This window comes from Rattus norvegicus, chromosome 10 (genome assembly GCF_021556685.1).
Source record: "Rattus norvegicus strain SHRSP/BbbUtx chromosome 10, alternate assembly SHRSP_T2T, whole genome shotgun sequence".
In the NCBI taxonomy this organism is placed as follows: Eukaryota; Metazoa; Chordata; class Mammalia; order Rodentia; family Muridae; genus Rattus; species Rattus norvegicus.
The window spans coordinates 89,270,931-89,286,983 of record NC_141543.1 but is presented as its reverse complement, the minus strand read 5'-3'; the positions used below and the strand labels follow the sequence as shown (position 1 = coordinate 89,286,983).

At 53.8% G+C, this 16,053-nt stretch overlaps 1 protein-coding gene across 1 annotated transcript; it reads left to right on the top strand.

Moving 5' to 3' along the window:
* The first annotated feature begins 217 nt into the window (after window positions 1-217).
* On the top strand, window positions 218-15,806 carry Stac2 (SH3 and cysteine rich domain 2). The gene is given in 11 exon segments (NM_001399483.1): window positions 218-787; window positions 8,356-8,662; window positions 9,580-9,677; window positions 9,827-9,917; window positions 10,449-10,561; window positions 10,647-10,719; window positions 10,812-10,873; window positions 11,317-11,414; window positions 11,687-11,738; window positions 11,994-12,131; window positions 14,353-15,806. Coding segments are annotated over 11 exon segments (1,227 nt in total). The 5' UTR covers window positions 218-697; the 3' UTR covers window positions 14,458-15,806.
* Window positions 15,807-16,053: the final 247 nt, after the last annotated feature.

Genomic DNA, 16,053 nt, shown 5'->3' with positions numbered 1-16,053 from the left:
CCCTCCTTCAATTTTGTCCCCCACCCCCACCCCCCATCTCGGGTTTTTCAGTGTAAAACTACCCCTCCTGTTCTTTACCCTCCAAACCCCTCCCCATCTTGTCGAGCCCCCCAAGACTCCACCCAGCTGGCCCTCCTAGCCACCACCGCAGCCAATAGCTGAGAACCTTGATTTGCATAGCTGCGCGGGGGCGCGGCGGAGGGAAGGGGGAGGGACCAGGCGACCTCCTAAATCAAAGTTGGGAGGCTAGGACTGGGCGGAGGGGCCGCCGGGTGCAAGGCTGGGGCCCGCGCGGGGAGGGGGAGGGAGATGGGGGGCGGGCGCAGAGGACGGCGGAGCCGGCCGGACTCGGACAGCTCGGTCGCTCCCTGTCTCTGCACATCCGCGCATCCCTACTTCCCTCCTCCTCCCGCGGAGCGCAGCATCCTCTGCAGACCCTTGGTCCTCACACCCCGGGTCGTCCCGCTCCGGCGGCTCGGTGTAATTGCCGCCCTCTCCCCTGCCACACCGACAACTTTCTTCCCTGGTGCCTGGGGTTAGGGGGCTGCTTTGCCTGGGAGGGTTTCTCCTAGGGTCACTGGAGAGCAGACCCTGGAGAAAGGCTTGAGAGTCCCAAAGAGACGCCCGCCACTCACAGCCTGCCCCCGGCGGGCCTGCCGTCGGGTCTCCGTACCTTCTCTTCCTTTATACCCCAACCATGACCGAAATGAGCGAGAAGGAGAATGAACCGGATGACGCGGCCACCCATACTCCCCCAGGGACCGTCTCCACCCTCCAAGAAACCAAGGTAAGTCGTGGGGCGCGAGGCCTGGCACCGCCCGGGCATCTCTGACTTGGAGCGCTGATCACAGTGGCTGGGTCCCTTTGGGGTCACGGAAGGAAAACGGGGCCCGCGTGATTCCTAAGGCTGCGCGCCGTGCCGGGGAGGGAGGAGAGGGTTCGCGACGAGGGGACCCAAGGAGCAGATCACAAGAGCACGACCCGCCAGAACGCGCGAGGCGCCGACGCGCTCCGGCTCCCTCCTGGGCGGTTGTAAGTCGGCTTTGTTGGAGGGAATCGGCGCAGCGGAGGCGCAGGGCGTGTGTGGCCGTGTGTAGCGGGTGTGGGCCGGTGTACGCGCGCGTGTGTGCGTGCGAGGCGCACCCCTCCCGGGGCCGCCAGATCGCTGTCTGCAGCTCCCCGGGCCCCCTCTCTCCTGCTCCTCTGAATTCCTAGCCACAACCGTCTCCTCTCTGCGCGTGCCACTCTCCGGTTCTCTTTGCTTTCCTACGTGCTTCTCTGTGTGTCTCCGGTGTCCCTCTCTGACCCACAGCAGCCTGGCACGCACCTCGCGGACCGGTTAGGCTGGGGGCCCGAAAGGCCGCGGCCCGGGGTGCGCAGCTTTCAAGCCGGCGCTGGGGGCTGCGGCAGCGCTGGCCGTCGGTGGCGGGCGGGGACCCGGAGTGTTGCGGTTCCAGAGCCAGAGGCGGCCCCACCCCCCCGCTCGGAGAACCGGGAGAGGGGAGGAGAGAGGGCAGAATCAAAAGAAGAAGTCATCGTAATTAATGAATGTCATAATTAACCCTAATTATGTATGATTGTTACTCTTGCGGGAGTCACAATGAATAAATTATTCTCCCGTGAAGGCAGGCGGAGCCCAGACTGCGGGCACTGAAAGGGGTGGGGGAGGCCGACGCTCACGTTCCACCTCCCACCCGTAATGAGTCCGCCCCCTCCTCAACTTCTAGGTGCCCATGAAGTTCTGTGGGAAGCTACCTGAGCGCCCAGGAATGGGAAGAGCGGACACTGTGGGAGGGAGCCCTCTCCCCTTCCTAGACTTCAGGCCAAGACTTCCTCCTTTCTCCATTCCACCCTGGTGTTTGTTACCATCCTGGTCCTGTGACCAGGGAAGATGTGGTGAGAACCAGAAATGAGCGGTGTCTTGAGGCTCCCTGGAGCCACAAGCTCCTACACAGCACTTCCCACGGACCATCTTCCTTCTCTGTCCATCTTGACGACCCCTCAGAATATGAGGTTAATTCAAGGTCAAGGTCATGACCGCAGTGAGCCCGGGGAGTTGAGCGGGGTTAGCACGGAGTCTTACTGAAGCTATCCAGGTAGCTACCCTGTGCCTGCACTTGGGAACCCTGCTACTCTCCAGGGTTCCCAGTCCAGTCCAGTCCCTTGGCTTTTGAGACCAGAGGTCTCGCTAAGTATCGTTAGCTGGGCTAGAACTCACTGTGTACTTGAGGCTAGCCTCAAACTTTTTGGCCATTTTCCTCTACCTCTGAGAGTTAAAAATCACAGCTGTGCCACCATACCTGGATCCCTCACATCCAAGGCTTCGGTATACATTTGGCCTTCTGCTCCCTTCTAAAAATTACTCTGGCTCCTGGTCCGCATTTTAGACCCAAATTTAGGTGCCAAATCTCTCCTGGAAAGGAAGGAACAGTGAGGATATTCCTTGGGTTACCTGCGACACCAGGGGGGATCCTGGGAGCTGGCCTCACACTGAGCTCTGGTTCACCCTGGGCAGATAGACAGCCCCCCTGCTCTCTCTCCAGAGTCTGGAGGGGCTCCCAGTGCCTGTCATATGAGAACCTGTCAGCTCCTGCCCCTCAGGGGCTCTCCAAGGCAGGCAGGAGCCTGGCTTGGTGCTACCTCAGCAAACCCACAGGCAGCAAGCTCAGCTGTGTGTGTGTGGGGGGGGGGGGTCAGACCCTAGCAGAGCTGTACCTCTCTCCTCCAACCCAAGGACCCTGCAATGTCATCTGCTCTGGGTCTGAGCCGCAGAAGGTCTGGAGGAGTAGAAGAGATGGGCCTCACAGAAGACCCCCTCTGTACCTAACCACTTGGGTTCCCAGCCTTGGCTCCTTTTGTCCTTGTGTAGCACTCTGAAATGATCTCACAGGCAGACCTGGGGATGTGACAAGGGGCTGCTCTGTAGGGCAGAGGTGACAGGGATTTTTGTCATCCTCCTTCAGCCCTCACCAAAGAAGCTTATTTCTCTAGACTTTGCAGACTGAGAGACGGAGAAATTGCTGCCCACCCAACTCTGTGTCAGGCAGATGCGACACTGGGCCAGGTGCCCGGGAGTCATCAGCTTGGTGCTCTGAGGCATTTCTTACCAGCCTTGCTTAGTCTGTGATGGGGTCTCAGCCCTCTCTCCAGCCTACTTAGCAACCTCCTGGGTAGGACCACTCTCTTAGGATCTCATCCATCCGATACCTCTTATCACCTCCTTTGGTGTCCTCCAGGAAGACCCCACCATGCCTGTTTTGCCATCTGAGTCATTTCTTGTCACATCCGACACCACCCACTGCCAGCTGCCTGGTACTGTTTCAGGAGATGGCATGGGAAACCGAGGGGGAGAGGAACCTCCAGGGATCTCCGAGGGAGAGGACACCGGTGGGTTGGGCTCCTGCTCTAAGAAGGGATTGAGAACAGACCTGGTGACCTGGGCCACACACCAGACAGCCTGCGGGTGCCCTGGAAGGAAACCTGACCCAAGTGAAGCAGCTTGCTGAAGTGTCTCAGAAACGGGCCCCTGCAGTGGACACAGCAAGGCAGCCCGTGGGGTTCGGCGAGATCCTTATCACTGTCTTAGTTACTGTTTTATGGCTATGAAGAACGCCATGACCTAGGCAAGTCTTAGAAAGGGAACTATTTCATTGGGACTGGATTACAGGTTCAAAAGTTTAGCCTATTATCACCATGGGGAGAAGCTTTCGGGCAGACCTAGTGCTGGGGAAGTAGCTGAGAGCTCTACATCTGGATCATCGGGCGACAGGAAGAGAGAGACGCTGGGCCCGACTGGCGCTGCAAAAACCTCCAACCCAAGCCAAACATGCACACACACACACACACACACACACACACACACACACACACACACCCCACGTGCTTCCCCCAACAAGGCCACACCTACTCCGACGAGGTTGCACTCCCAATAGTGCTGCTCCCTACAAGTCTATGGGGGCCATTTTTTTTTTTTTTTTGGTTCTTTTTTTCGGAGCTGGGGACCGAACCCAGGGCCTTGCGCTTCCTAGGTAAGCGCTCTACCACTGAGCTAAATCCCCAGCCCCTTATGGGAGCCATTTTTATTCAAGCCACATCAGGTCAGAGAGTCCTTACTACCAATCCTGATGACTTGAGTTCAATCGCCAGAACCCACCAACATGGTGGAAAGAGAGAACCCACTCCCACGAGTTGTCTTCTGACATCCACACATGTGTCATGGCATGTTCATGGTCACACGCACACACAAATAACAAATGTAAACGGAAAATGGAGGGACGGCCGCAGAGACCAAGAGTCTAAGAAGCTGGAATTCCTGGCCTGGTGGAGTCAACCATTTGACAGCTCTGTCCCATCCTGCCCTCTGGCCAGGGGAGGGCCCTTTGACATCTGTCAGTCAACCCAAGTGGCAATTCTTTCTCTCCTCTCTGCCCGCCTGGGATCTGGAGTCCACAGCTGAGTTAGAAACTCAGCAGGCAGAGTGGAGGCTGCCCTGATGCAGGGGAACACTGTGTTCCTGGCACCTCTGGTACCCTTGCAGAGGTGGCTCTGGCACGGAATCCCTGGGAGGGGGTATTCCAATAAAGGGCACAGGCTACAGCTGAGGAGGACGGGCTCAGATTTACAGGAACCACTCTGGAGGGAGTAATAGCCTCAGGAGGGAACACAACTGAAGTCCCCACATGTTGGAATGACTAGGCCAGCCAGAACCAAGAGAGGAATGGGGTGATAGGCAAAAGTCACAGGCGGCAGGCTTCACCGCTATATAGGGAAGTACTTCCTAGCTACTGCCATCGTCCAAAGGTGGAATGACTATCCACCAGGGGGTGTGCTTCCCCTCACAAGAGGTGACCAAGAGCCACTCATTCAGAGACAATGCGGCCAGAGCGATGTTGTGGGGTGGGGGACTGGTCTAGGTGTCCAGTCTTTCCCATCCCTTCTAACCCTGAAGTCCTCTATTGACCCAATAGACAAATCCATGGAACAGCTAAGGAAAGAAAGGCAGAAGACCCAGGCAGGGCTCGAGGCAGCAGGGTACTCCTGGTTCCTTGATCCGAGCAGCCTGAGCCACCATCCAGTTCCTGCCTCTGCTACTCCCCAGCTGAGGACTCAGAGCAGGGGGGCATTGAAGTCCTTTAAACTCCACCCTTCATCTGAACCATGGGTCAATGATGGTCTCCCCCAGTGGGCAGCATGGCATTCAGTGCGAGACTGTGTGTCAGGTGCTAGCCCAGATCCAGTCTTCTAATGCTGAGAACTGTTTATGGGGCCACATTTCTAGTTGGCTGATCTGTTTGGACCCAGGGGTACCCAGTGTTACCTCCTTCTTCTTGGATGTGGGGAAACTGAGACTCGGAGACAGGAAGTCAAGTGATTTACATTCAGACTACAGGTTGGGTTTGCCCTATCCTTAGCACAGCTCTCTGATTTTTGCCTCCTATGTGTTCTGTGCCTGAGCAGAACATTGGTGGGAGGAAGTAGGGGCAGGAAGGGTAGCAATGGTATTCATTTTCCTCTTGGACGCCAACAGAGCCCTACAGCCCTGTGTGGTACTGGCAGCCCCAGCCTGACCCGGGCAGGTATGTGTAGGCTCGTTAGGTTTTCATTGTCCTTCTGGCTCTCCACCTCTGCTCCTGCTGCACACAGGCATCTGGAGCCCCAGGCCTCGCTTCTCATAGGAGCACAAAGAAGCCCACAGTGCTGTCCAGGAAGCTGAGTTTGGAAGCAAATGAACACCTCGGTGTGCCAGACACCCCAGAGCTCTGGCCTCCCAGCTGGCTTCCTAGAGCCTGCCTTGTGCCCAAACATCCCCTCTGCCTCTCTCTCCTCCATTCTGCTGCCTGCTGGCCTCTGGGAAGCTGCAGGGGCCACTATTTCCACCCCTTTGGCATACACAGGTGCTAGGCAGTCAGCCACAGCACACAAGCTGCCTGGCATGGCGGCTGGGAACCCTGGCCAAGACTCCCTGCCTAGAGCCAGACTTCGGCCCCCCTTTTCTATTGCTGGTGGAACAGAGTGGGCAGGAATAAGGTAACTCTCCACAGGACGAGAGAGGCTCTGGATAAGGAGGTCACCATACCTTGCTCTACACAGACTCCAAGAGACTGTGTTTGAGAGAGGAGTGTAAAGAGCTCCAGCCTCAGAGTGCCTCAGCTCTGTCAGTGATGCATTCGGCAGAGGCACTGTGACTAAGTACCTACTGTGTGTTGGGACCCTCGAGGACTGGAGGTGACAGGGCCTCTGCCTCACTCAGCCTTAGGAGCGGTTAGGAGTGGACAAGAGGGAAGTCTGCCCTGATGGAGTTCTGTATTAGGACAAGGGAGCATCAGGAGGAAATGGATCTAGCTGCTGTGAGAAAGGCTCTTCTCAAACAGAGAGGGCCTCTGGAAGTGCGGAAGGCAGAGAAAGCAATATGGGCATCAAAACTCCCAGGCATAAGTACAGAGGTAAGTTTGAGATTCCTGGTGTCAGCTTCAGGAAGACAGAAGTGGGAAGAACATACATCCCCCATCCGCCTGCCATGGGTGTTCCCTGTGGTATTGAACTGTCTCCTGAAGACCTGGAAGATGGCTGGTTTTTTGTTTTTTGTTTCTTTTTTTTTTTTTTTTTCTTTTTTTCGGAGCTGGGGACCGAACCCAGGGCCTTGCGCTTGCTAGGCAAGTGCTCTACCACTAAGCTAAATCTTCGACCCCAATGTTTCTTTTCTTTAAGCTAGCGTTTTCTTTTTCTAAAATCATGAGTATGTGTGGGATTTCTGACCCCCTGAGGTCAGAAAAAGATATGGTGCGCTCTGGAGCTGGAGTTACGGGGGATTATGAACCACCATACTCCCTGGGTGCTGGGACCTGAACTCTGGCACTCTGTAAGAACAGCGCATGCTCAGTGATACGCTGGCTGTAGGGGATGGACCATGGATAAAGTCTGCGGGAGAGGGTTCATTTGGAGGATATAGGTGTGGGGTACTTTCCTGCTCAGCCCCACCTGCTGGAGAATACGGCAAGATTTTGTCTCAACACATACAATAACACTAGATTTTTACAGGGAGTAATGGAGCATGCCTTTAATTCTAGCACTCAGGAGGCAGAGGCAAATGGATCTCTCTGGGTTCAAGGCCAGCCAGGGCTACACAGTGAGAGGCTGAAGAGATGATGGCCCAGTGGTTAGGAGCACTGACTGCTCTTCCAGAGGTCCTGAGTTCAATTCCCAGCAACCATGTGGTGGCTCACAACCATCTGTAATGGGATCTGGTGCCCTCTTCCGGTGTGTCTGAAGACAGCTATGGTATACTCATATAAATAAAATAAATCATATATCAACTAGATCCTTTTCTCTCTCTCTTTTTTCCCCGCCCCCCCCCCCCCGGACCTGAGGACTGAACTCAGGGCCTTGTGCTTGCTAGGCAAGCGCTCTACCACTGAGCTAAGTCCCCAACCCTCTTTTTTCTCTTTTTAAGATGATGTCTCATGGGTGGAGAAATGGCTTAGTAACTAATAGCACTGGCTGTTCTTCCAGAGGACCTGGGTTCAATCCCCAGCACCCACATGGCAGCTCACAACCATCTGTAACTCCAAGATCTGACACCTTCACACACACACACACACACACACACACACACACACACACACACACACGTAAAGCACGCAAAACGTCAATGCCTGTAAGATAAAAATAAATTATTTTTTAAAAGGATAATGTCGCATGCTTCTCAGAGTGGCTTCACACTCTATGTAGCCAAGGAAGATGACCTTGAACTTCTGATCTTCCTTCCTCTGTCATCTCTGTTGGTGAAAAAACCGAAAGACCTGGTGTGTTTTCTGTGAGTGGCCGGCCTTTGTGTGTATGTGCACCATGTGAGTGCCTGGTACCCAGGGAGGCCAGAAGAGGGCGCTGTATCTCTTGGGACTGGAGTGACAGAATGTGGGGAATCAGTTCAGGTCCTTCTCAAGAACAAGTGTCCTTAACTACTGTGCCAGTTCTCCATCCTGCCCTTCCCCTGTCTGTTTTGTTTGGCCCCAAAGGTTTTTGTTGGGTTTTTTTGGGAGGGTGGGGGGTGGAAAAGTGGGGGTGACATGGTTACGGGCTTCACTGGATCAGCCTTAACTGACTGGAGGAGACCAGCAGCTACTCCTTGGCCACTCGACTTCATAGTCTCCACCCTTGCTAAGCATGTACCTGCCCAGCTACAACTCCCGTAGAATTCCCTGTCTGCTCCCACAGCTCTGAGAGGCTGGATGGTCAGAGCAGGGATCTTTGGTAGTTTTTTTCTGTTGACTGTGGACCTCAGCTCTCCTGCTGCCTCCAAAAGAGATGCGGGGAGCCTTCACTGCTCAGCCCTCACGGTTCACTTTCTTTTCCCAGCTCCAGCGATTTAAGCGTTCCCTCTCCCTCAAAACTATCCTTCGAAGTAAGAGTGTGGAGAACTTCTTCCTCCGCTCAGGCTCTGAGCTGAAGTGCCCAACAGAGGTGCTGCTGACACCACCAACCCCACTGCCTCCTCCTTCTCCACCACCTGCCTCCACAGACAGAGGTCTACCCACCCCGACCCCCTCTCCGTGCCCAGTCCCTCGCCCCTTGGCACCACTCAAACCAGTGAGGCTGCACAGCTTCCAGGAACACGTCTTCAAGAGAGCCAGCCCTTGTGAGCTGTGCCACCAGCTCATTGTGGGTAGGTACCTACCTGGGTGGGCCCTGAAGCAAGCTGGTGGGCATCTGGGAATAAGTCACGGAAATCCCTGGCATTGGAGTACCTCAATGCAGGGTCATACGACCCGCTGTGCTTCTCTCCCTGGGGAGACACACGAGTGTTGGGTGGGGGCGAGCTTTGGCTCTTAGCACTTGTCTAGCATGTAATCTTCCTCGGATTTTATATTGCTGACTCTGGAAAAAAAAACGATAGAATCATGAGTGGTAGTTGTTCCCACCGTTGCTCCAAGCTCACATGTAGGCTGTGCTGATGCTGACGACATTATCACTGTAGGAGGGAGGAGTGCCAGGCCCTGAAGCCCAGCACAAAACTATTAAGTGTCTGATGCCTTTCCTTCATGCTTCTCTCCACACTGCTGCCGCCTTTCTTCATCCTCCTCCTCTTCCTCCTCTTCTTTTTTCTCTCCTCCTCCTCTTCCTCTTCTTCCTCTTCTTCCTCTTCCTCTTCTTCCTCTTCTTCCTCCTTCTCCTCTTCCTCTTCTTCCTCTTCCTCCTCCTCCTCCTCCTCTTCCTCCTCCTCCTCTTCCTCCTCCTCCTCCTCTTCTTCCTCCTCCTCCTCCTTTCTTCTTCTTCTTCTTCTTCTTCTTCTTCTTCTTCTTCTTCTTCTTCTTCTTCTTCTTCTTCTTCTTCTTCTTCTTCTTCTTCTTCTTCTTCAACTTCCTTTTCCTCTTTGGTTTTCCAAGACAGGGTTTCTCTGTGTCGTCCTGGCTGTTCTGGAACTCGCTCTGTAGACCAGGCTGGCCTCAAACTCAGGCATGCACTGCCACCACTTTCATCCCCGGGCCCTTAGCCAGGCTTTTTCTTATTGTCCCTGTCTATCGTCTATGGGGGTGTCCTTTCTTGGCCATTTCTTCTCGCTGAACCCACAATCCCTTCTAGGAAACTCCAAGCAGGGCTTGCGGTGTAAGACATGCAAGGTCAGTGTTCACCTCTGGTGCTCCGAGGAGATCTCTCACCAGCAATGCCCGGGCAAGACAGTAAGTGAGAGATGTCATGTGGTAGAATGGCTGAATGGAGGAGGCTCAAGGCTGGTTCCTCCTGAGGGGTGGCCCCAGGTGTGGGCATGACCAAGCCCTGCATAGGTCATTATGTCTCTCTGTTTTCTCTCTGCCTCCTTTTACCTCAGTCCACATCTTTTCGACGCAACTTCAGCTCCCCACTCCTGGTGCACGAGCCGCCACCAGCCTGTGCCATGAGCAAAGAGTCCCCACCTACCGGTAAGTGACCCACACTCTAGCCCCACCCCCGCTTCTCAGAGATCCTGTAAGAAATCAACACATTTCCCGGTTCCATACCTGAGTCACACAAGCACTGCCTGTTCCTGGCACTGCCTACTCCGCTTCCCTGGAGGCTCCTGCCCTGAACGTGGGCTCCATTTACTGATTTCTTCATTCATCTCCCAACCAGCAGTTTATTGAGTACCTACTTAGTTCGAGACTCTGGGTCAGACACTGAGACACCACTGAAGGAGGTGAGACCAAGTTGGGTGTGGCGTTTCATGCCAGGCATCCCAACACTCGGAAGGCAGAGGAAGGAGGATAAGGAGTTCAAAGCCATCTTTGCTACATAGAGACACCGTCTTACACACCAAATACTAATGACACATAAATCGAGCTGGATTGGGCTAGGGTTAAGTTAGCTCAGCAAAGAAAGCCCCTTGCCACCAAACCCGGTGACCCAAGTTCTATTCCTGGGACCCACATGGTGGAGCTTTGGGTGCCAGGCATTGAAGGACGGATGCTCTGCAGGGACCAGCGGGAAGGTGGACCCAGTTTATGAGACCCTGCGCTACGGCACCTCCCTGGCACTGATGAACCGGTCTAGCTTCAGCAGCACGTCTGAGTCCCCCACACGGAGCCTGGTACGCACAGAAGGGGAGGCCTAGGGGAGGGAACCGAGCATGGCTGGGCCGAGGGGCTGATCCTCCTCCTCCTGTTTCTCCCCAGAGTGAGCGTGATGAGCTAACAGAAGATGGGGAAGGCAGCATCCGCAGCTCAGAAGAGGGACCTGGTGACAGTGGTAAGCCAGGGCGAGAAGGCCCCAGGGACCAGAAGACGTTGGGGAGGTATTTCCTGAAGCTTCACAATTTGGCTTTACCTTGCTGTTCCCAGTATTCACAGCCCCAGTGGAGAGTGAAGGCTCAGGAGCAGAGGAGAAGAGCCCTGGACAGCAGGTTTGCCTGGGGTTAGCTTGGAACCCACAGGCCAGGGTGGGAAGAAATGTCACCTCTTGTCATCGATCACTATGCACATAACAACACACTACAAAGGGCACTGACTGTTTACTCCCTCCTGTGTCCTCAGGCCCCAGAGAGAGGCCACAGTCAAAAGGGAGCCATGAAGATTGGGAGGGGACTCCACTGTCTGACTCCTCCCAAGGGGAGGAGTCATGCTGCCATTCTCGAATGCAGCAGTCAGAGGGTGTCTTCCCTCTCTAGATCAGTCCCCTCCCCCAACGCAGGGGAGGGGAGCTACACATGAGACCCTATTACTTACCAGAAATTCACTCTGTCCTACCTCACAGACTCCGGGGGCCAGCATGCATATTCACAGCAAGTGGACAATGGGTGGAGCAAGGAACTGGCCCACCATCACTGACCCCGAACTTTTCCTACAGCCCCCAAAGTTGCCCGTGCGGAAGGATGTGGGGCCCATGTACTCCTATGTTGCCCTCTACAAGTTCCTGCCCCAGGAGAACAATGACCTGGCACTGCAGTGAGTTCTTCCTGTGGTCTCCCCCACCCCACCCCCACTTCTCCCGCCTAACCCCTACTGACCTTGGAGGGGAGGGTGATGGGGACCTTAGCTTCTTGCACTCAGAGGGACTGGGGCTGCCGAAGTGATGGGTGCAGTGTCCTGTCTCCTGCCCAATTCTGGGCTGTTTCAGGGACCTCTGGTCTCAATGGCCTCTAAGGGCTCTGAGAATCTTTTCCCACAGGAGAGGGGAATGCAGGGCGCACGTGCTGCCCCAGCTCTCTCTTTCCTAGGCCCGGAGATCGGATCATGCTGGTGGATGACTCTAACGAAGACTGGTGGAAGGTACCGTGGCAGGATGGGGTCCGGGGTGCAGGGGGGAGGCAGATTCTGATAGCTGTTACTCCACCCTCCCTTGGGTCTTGCTGTCAGTTTCCCTCCCCCTCTATCCAAGGCCGGAAGCCATCCCCCAGCTAGGGGCTGGAATAAGGAGATCCTGAGGTCTGGAGGGCCATAGTCCTGGCTCTGAGTAGGAACTGGGTCCAGAGAAAGAGTCCGGGTAAGGCTGATGCTTGCGCTCACTGACACCCTCGTCCCCAGGGCAAGATCGGCGACCGGGTTGGCTTCTTCCCGGCCAATTTTGTGCAGCGGGTGAGGCCGGGAGAGAATGTTTGGCGATGCTGTCAGCCCTTCTCTGGAAACAAGGAGCAAGGTTACATGAGTCTCAAGGAGAATCAGGTGGGTGCCAGGGCCCTGCCGGGGTTCAGGAATGGAGTATATACTGAGTGAGGGCGTCGAGTGCCCCACAGGAGGGTCTGAAGGGAACAAGAAAGGGAGCAAGCAGGTTAGGAGGGAAGACATTAGAACTGGGAAGTTCTATTAACTATAGCTGGGGGCGCTGATAGACCGCGTGCTCTGGGTTCCATCCCCGGAAGGACATAAACTGGACACCGTGGCACACGCCTGTTTCCTAGCTAAGGCAGGAGGATTGTCTTGGGCCTAAGGCTATAGAGCAGGTGGGCGGTGGTGGTATACATCTGGGAGGCTGAAGTAGGATTTCTGTGAGTTCGAGGTCAAGCTGGTCTACAGATTGAGTTCCAGGACAGCCAGGGCAATACTTAGAAACCCTGCATTGAAAAAACAAAGAAAGAAACAAACAAAAAACAAAGACTGTGTATAGCAAATGTCAAGGCTGTATAGTGAGACCCCCCATCTCCAAAAAACAAAAGCAAAGGAACAAAGGGATGGTAAGTCCTCCCCAGGGCCTTGAGCTGGGAGCTGACTGATATCAGAGGCAGCTGGAATAGAACAGAACACTGACTTATGAATCCACAGGCTTGACTATTTTCTGTTGTTTGTTTTTAATTTATCTTGTATGTGTAGGGGTGTTTTGTCTGCATGCATTTCTGTTGGTTGTATGCCTGCCTGGTACCCACAGAAGCCAGAAGAGGTTGTTGGATCCCCTGAGAGACTGTGAGCTGCCATATGGGTGGTGGGAATTGAACCCAGGTCCTCTGGAAGAGCAGCCAGTGGAGCTCTTTTTTTTTTTTTTTTTTCTTTTCTTTTCTTTTCTTTTTTTTCGGAGCTGGGGACCGAACCCAGGGCGCCAGTGCAGCTCTTAACCCAATGGTCAACCTTCCTAATACTGGGACCCTTTAATACAGTTCCTTGTGTGAACCACAACTGTAAGATTATTTCATTGCTATAACTGTAATTTTGCTACTGTTAAAAATTGTAATGTAGCCGGGCTGGTGACACACGACTTTAATCCCAGCACTCAGGAGGCAGAGGAAGGTGGATCTTTGTGAGTTAGAGGCCAGCCTGCTGTATAAAGTGAGTCCAAGACAGTCAGGGCTACCCAGAGAACCCTGTCTGGAAAAGCAAAACAACAACAACAACAACAAAAAATTAAAAAACAAACAAACAAAAGAATTTGATATACAGGATATGTGATATTTGTCCCCCAAAGGCATCTTGACCCATGTGTTAAGAACAACTGTGATTTAAGCATTGATCTATATATCCTCTAAATATATATATATTTTTTTCTCTAAAAGCTCTGCCCTCAGATGGATATATATATGTATATATATATATATATGTGTGTGTATATATATATATATATATATATATATATATATATATATATATATATATATGTGATCTGTGTGAGGATGTCAGACAGTTGTTTTGGGTTTTTTTGTTTGTTTGTTTGTTTGTTTGTTTTTTTTAGAGCTGAGGACCGAACTCAGGGCCTTGCGCTTGCTAGGCAAGCGCTCTACCACTGAGCTAAATCCCCAACACCTGATGTCAGACAGTTGTGAGCGGCCATGTTGGTACTGAGAATTGAACCCAGATTCTCTGGAAGAGCAGCCAGGGTTCTTAACCACTGAAACTGAGCCATCTCTCCAGCTCTTGCTTTTTGTTTTTATTAGACAGTATTTTACTATGTAGCCCTAGTCCTGGCTGGCCTGGAACTCTTCATGTAGGACAGGCTGGCCTTGAACTCACACATCTGCCAGCCTCTGCTTGTTTTTATTAGACAGTGTTTTATTTGTAGCCTTAACCCTGGGTAGCCTAGAACTCACTATGTAGGTCAGGCTGGCCTTAAACTCGGACATCTGCTCATCTTTGCCTCCAGAGTGCCAGGACTAGTTAGTTTAAGCACTAACTATGCCTTCTGGCTTGCTGGGTCACCTCAAGCTAGTCCTTCCCCCTCCACCACTTCCTCTGTGACCTGGGATCAGGGTTGGATGTAGGTTTAACTGCTCACCAGGCTCAGCTCTGTTGCTGATGTGCCGCTCCCTTGCTGTCCCCTGGGTCATGTCTCACTACTGATCCTTCCTAGATCTGCCTGCATCAGCTCTGTCTACAAGAGTTATGCCAGCCCCGCCCTCCCCCGGGGCGTGTCCTTTGGACTCAAGAGCAGTACTCATTCCTGATCTCTGTTTGCACTCAGATTTGCGTGGGCGTGAGCAGAAGCAAGGATAGTGATGGCTTCATCCGCGTCAGCAGTGGCAAGAAGCGGGGTTTGGTGCCAGTCGACTCCTTGGCAGAGATCTGACAGAAACCGAGAGAACCCAGATGCTACCCCTGCCCATGCCTGGCTCTTGCTTCTGGCCTGAGAAGGAAGCGGGCATCCTGGCCACACCCTTCCTCTCCGCGTCTCTCTCCTCAGCGTCACCCACCCCCCACTTAGGAGCCTTCTGCACTGAGGAAGGTTTTATTTCTTGGGTGGGGTATCCTGAATGGGGTGATCTTCTGGGGCTTGGGGAAGGGAGTCCAAAGTGGGAAGAAATGAGGAAGCTACAGTAGGTCCACCCAGAGCCCGAGTACCACCTAGTCGGGTTGCCGTAGCGAGTCCCACCCTAGGGAGTAATTAGCCTGCTGTCTTTCAGAGACTACCTGCCCATACTGCCTTTGCATGCCTGACTCCTCTCTGCCCACAGCCTTTGCTTGGGTCTGCGTATCCACCCACCCCTTTGCAAGTGGGGCCTTGAGAGAGGATCTTCGGTGTTCCTCAGCCCTCCTCTCTGGCTTGAGAAGACACTGAGGACTATGGGAGAGCCCTAAGCTAACCACCCGTCACCCCTTCAATTCTCAGGAAAGTTCAGGAATCTTTCCAATTACTTGAAACCTGTGCGACAGAGCAGGGTCAGGGTTGAGGTCTGGAAGGGGATGTAACCGGTAGAGGAGTCTGTTCCCTTGAGGACGGTCCCCACAGAACAGTCTGATTCTCCTTTATCTACACGAAATCTGTGTCCAAAAGGAGCCCGGACAAAGACCCAGTGGAGAAGAAGACACTGGACCCTGTGTGGTCAAAACCTTTCACTGTTAGGGCTCCAGAAATCCCTATCACCAGAAGCAGACAGCTGGGGGTTGTGAGGTTTGCTTTCTCTGAAAGCCCTGCCCTCAGATGGACCAACTTACCTTCTCACTGGGCTCTATATGGCGCATCCCTGGGAGGAATGCCTCGGGAGATGGAGGAAGGATATGCAAAGTTCTTTTTGGCCACAGTCAAATGGTGGTCTAGGAACCCTTAACCCTCCAGGGCAGGACCAATGTCCCCTTCCTCAAAGGCTGCTTTTTATTCCTGGTGCCAGCCCCCCTCCTTCCAAGCTCCAGACCCTTCTTTTGATCCTGTCAGCCAATGCCGCCGCCCCCCCCCCCCCGTTCTGGGTACAGTCCTGCCTACCATACAGTGAGAGGACACCAATTCTCTACCCAACACACCTTGCCCCACTTTTTCCCCTAAAAGGGGACTAAAGCCACACTGCCCTGTTTGCTGCCATGAGGGCCCCCCCAGCAAAATCCCCGGGGCGGGCCCAATGCCCACTGTACATGAGGCTGCATGATGGGTCTGTGGGGGCGTTGCTGAGCCCCCAGGCCCATAATTAAATGTTTCTTGTCTCAGCTTGCCTGCTCTGTGTATTTGATTGGGATAGAGAAAGCAAGCGGCTATGAGGTTCGGAGGGGGGCTAAGGGTACAAGAGATATTGACCTCTGAGAGGAGGGGCGTCAGAATAAGATGTGCTAGCTTGGGGATCACGAAAAGATGCGGGAAGGCGGGAAACGAAGTCAGGCAAGGGAGGTGGGGCTGAGGTCACCTCTGGGTTATACGTGCACTTGAATCACCCAGGGACCGACCCACAGTGACCTC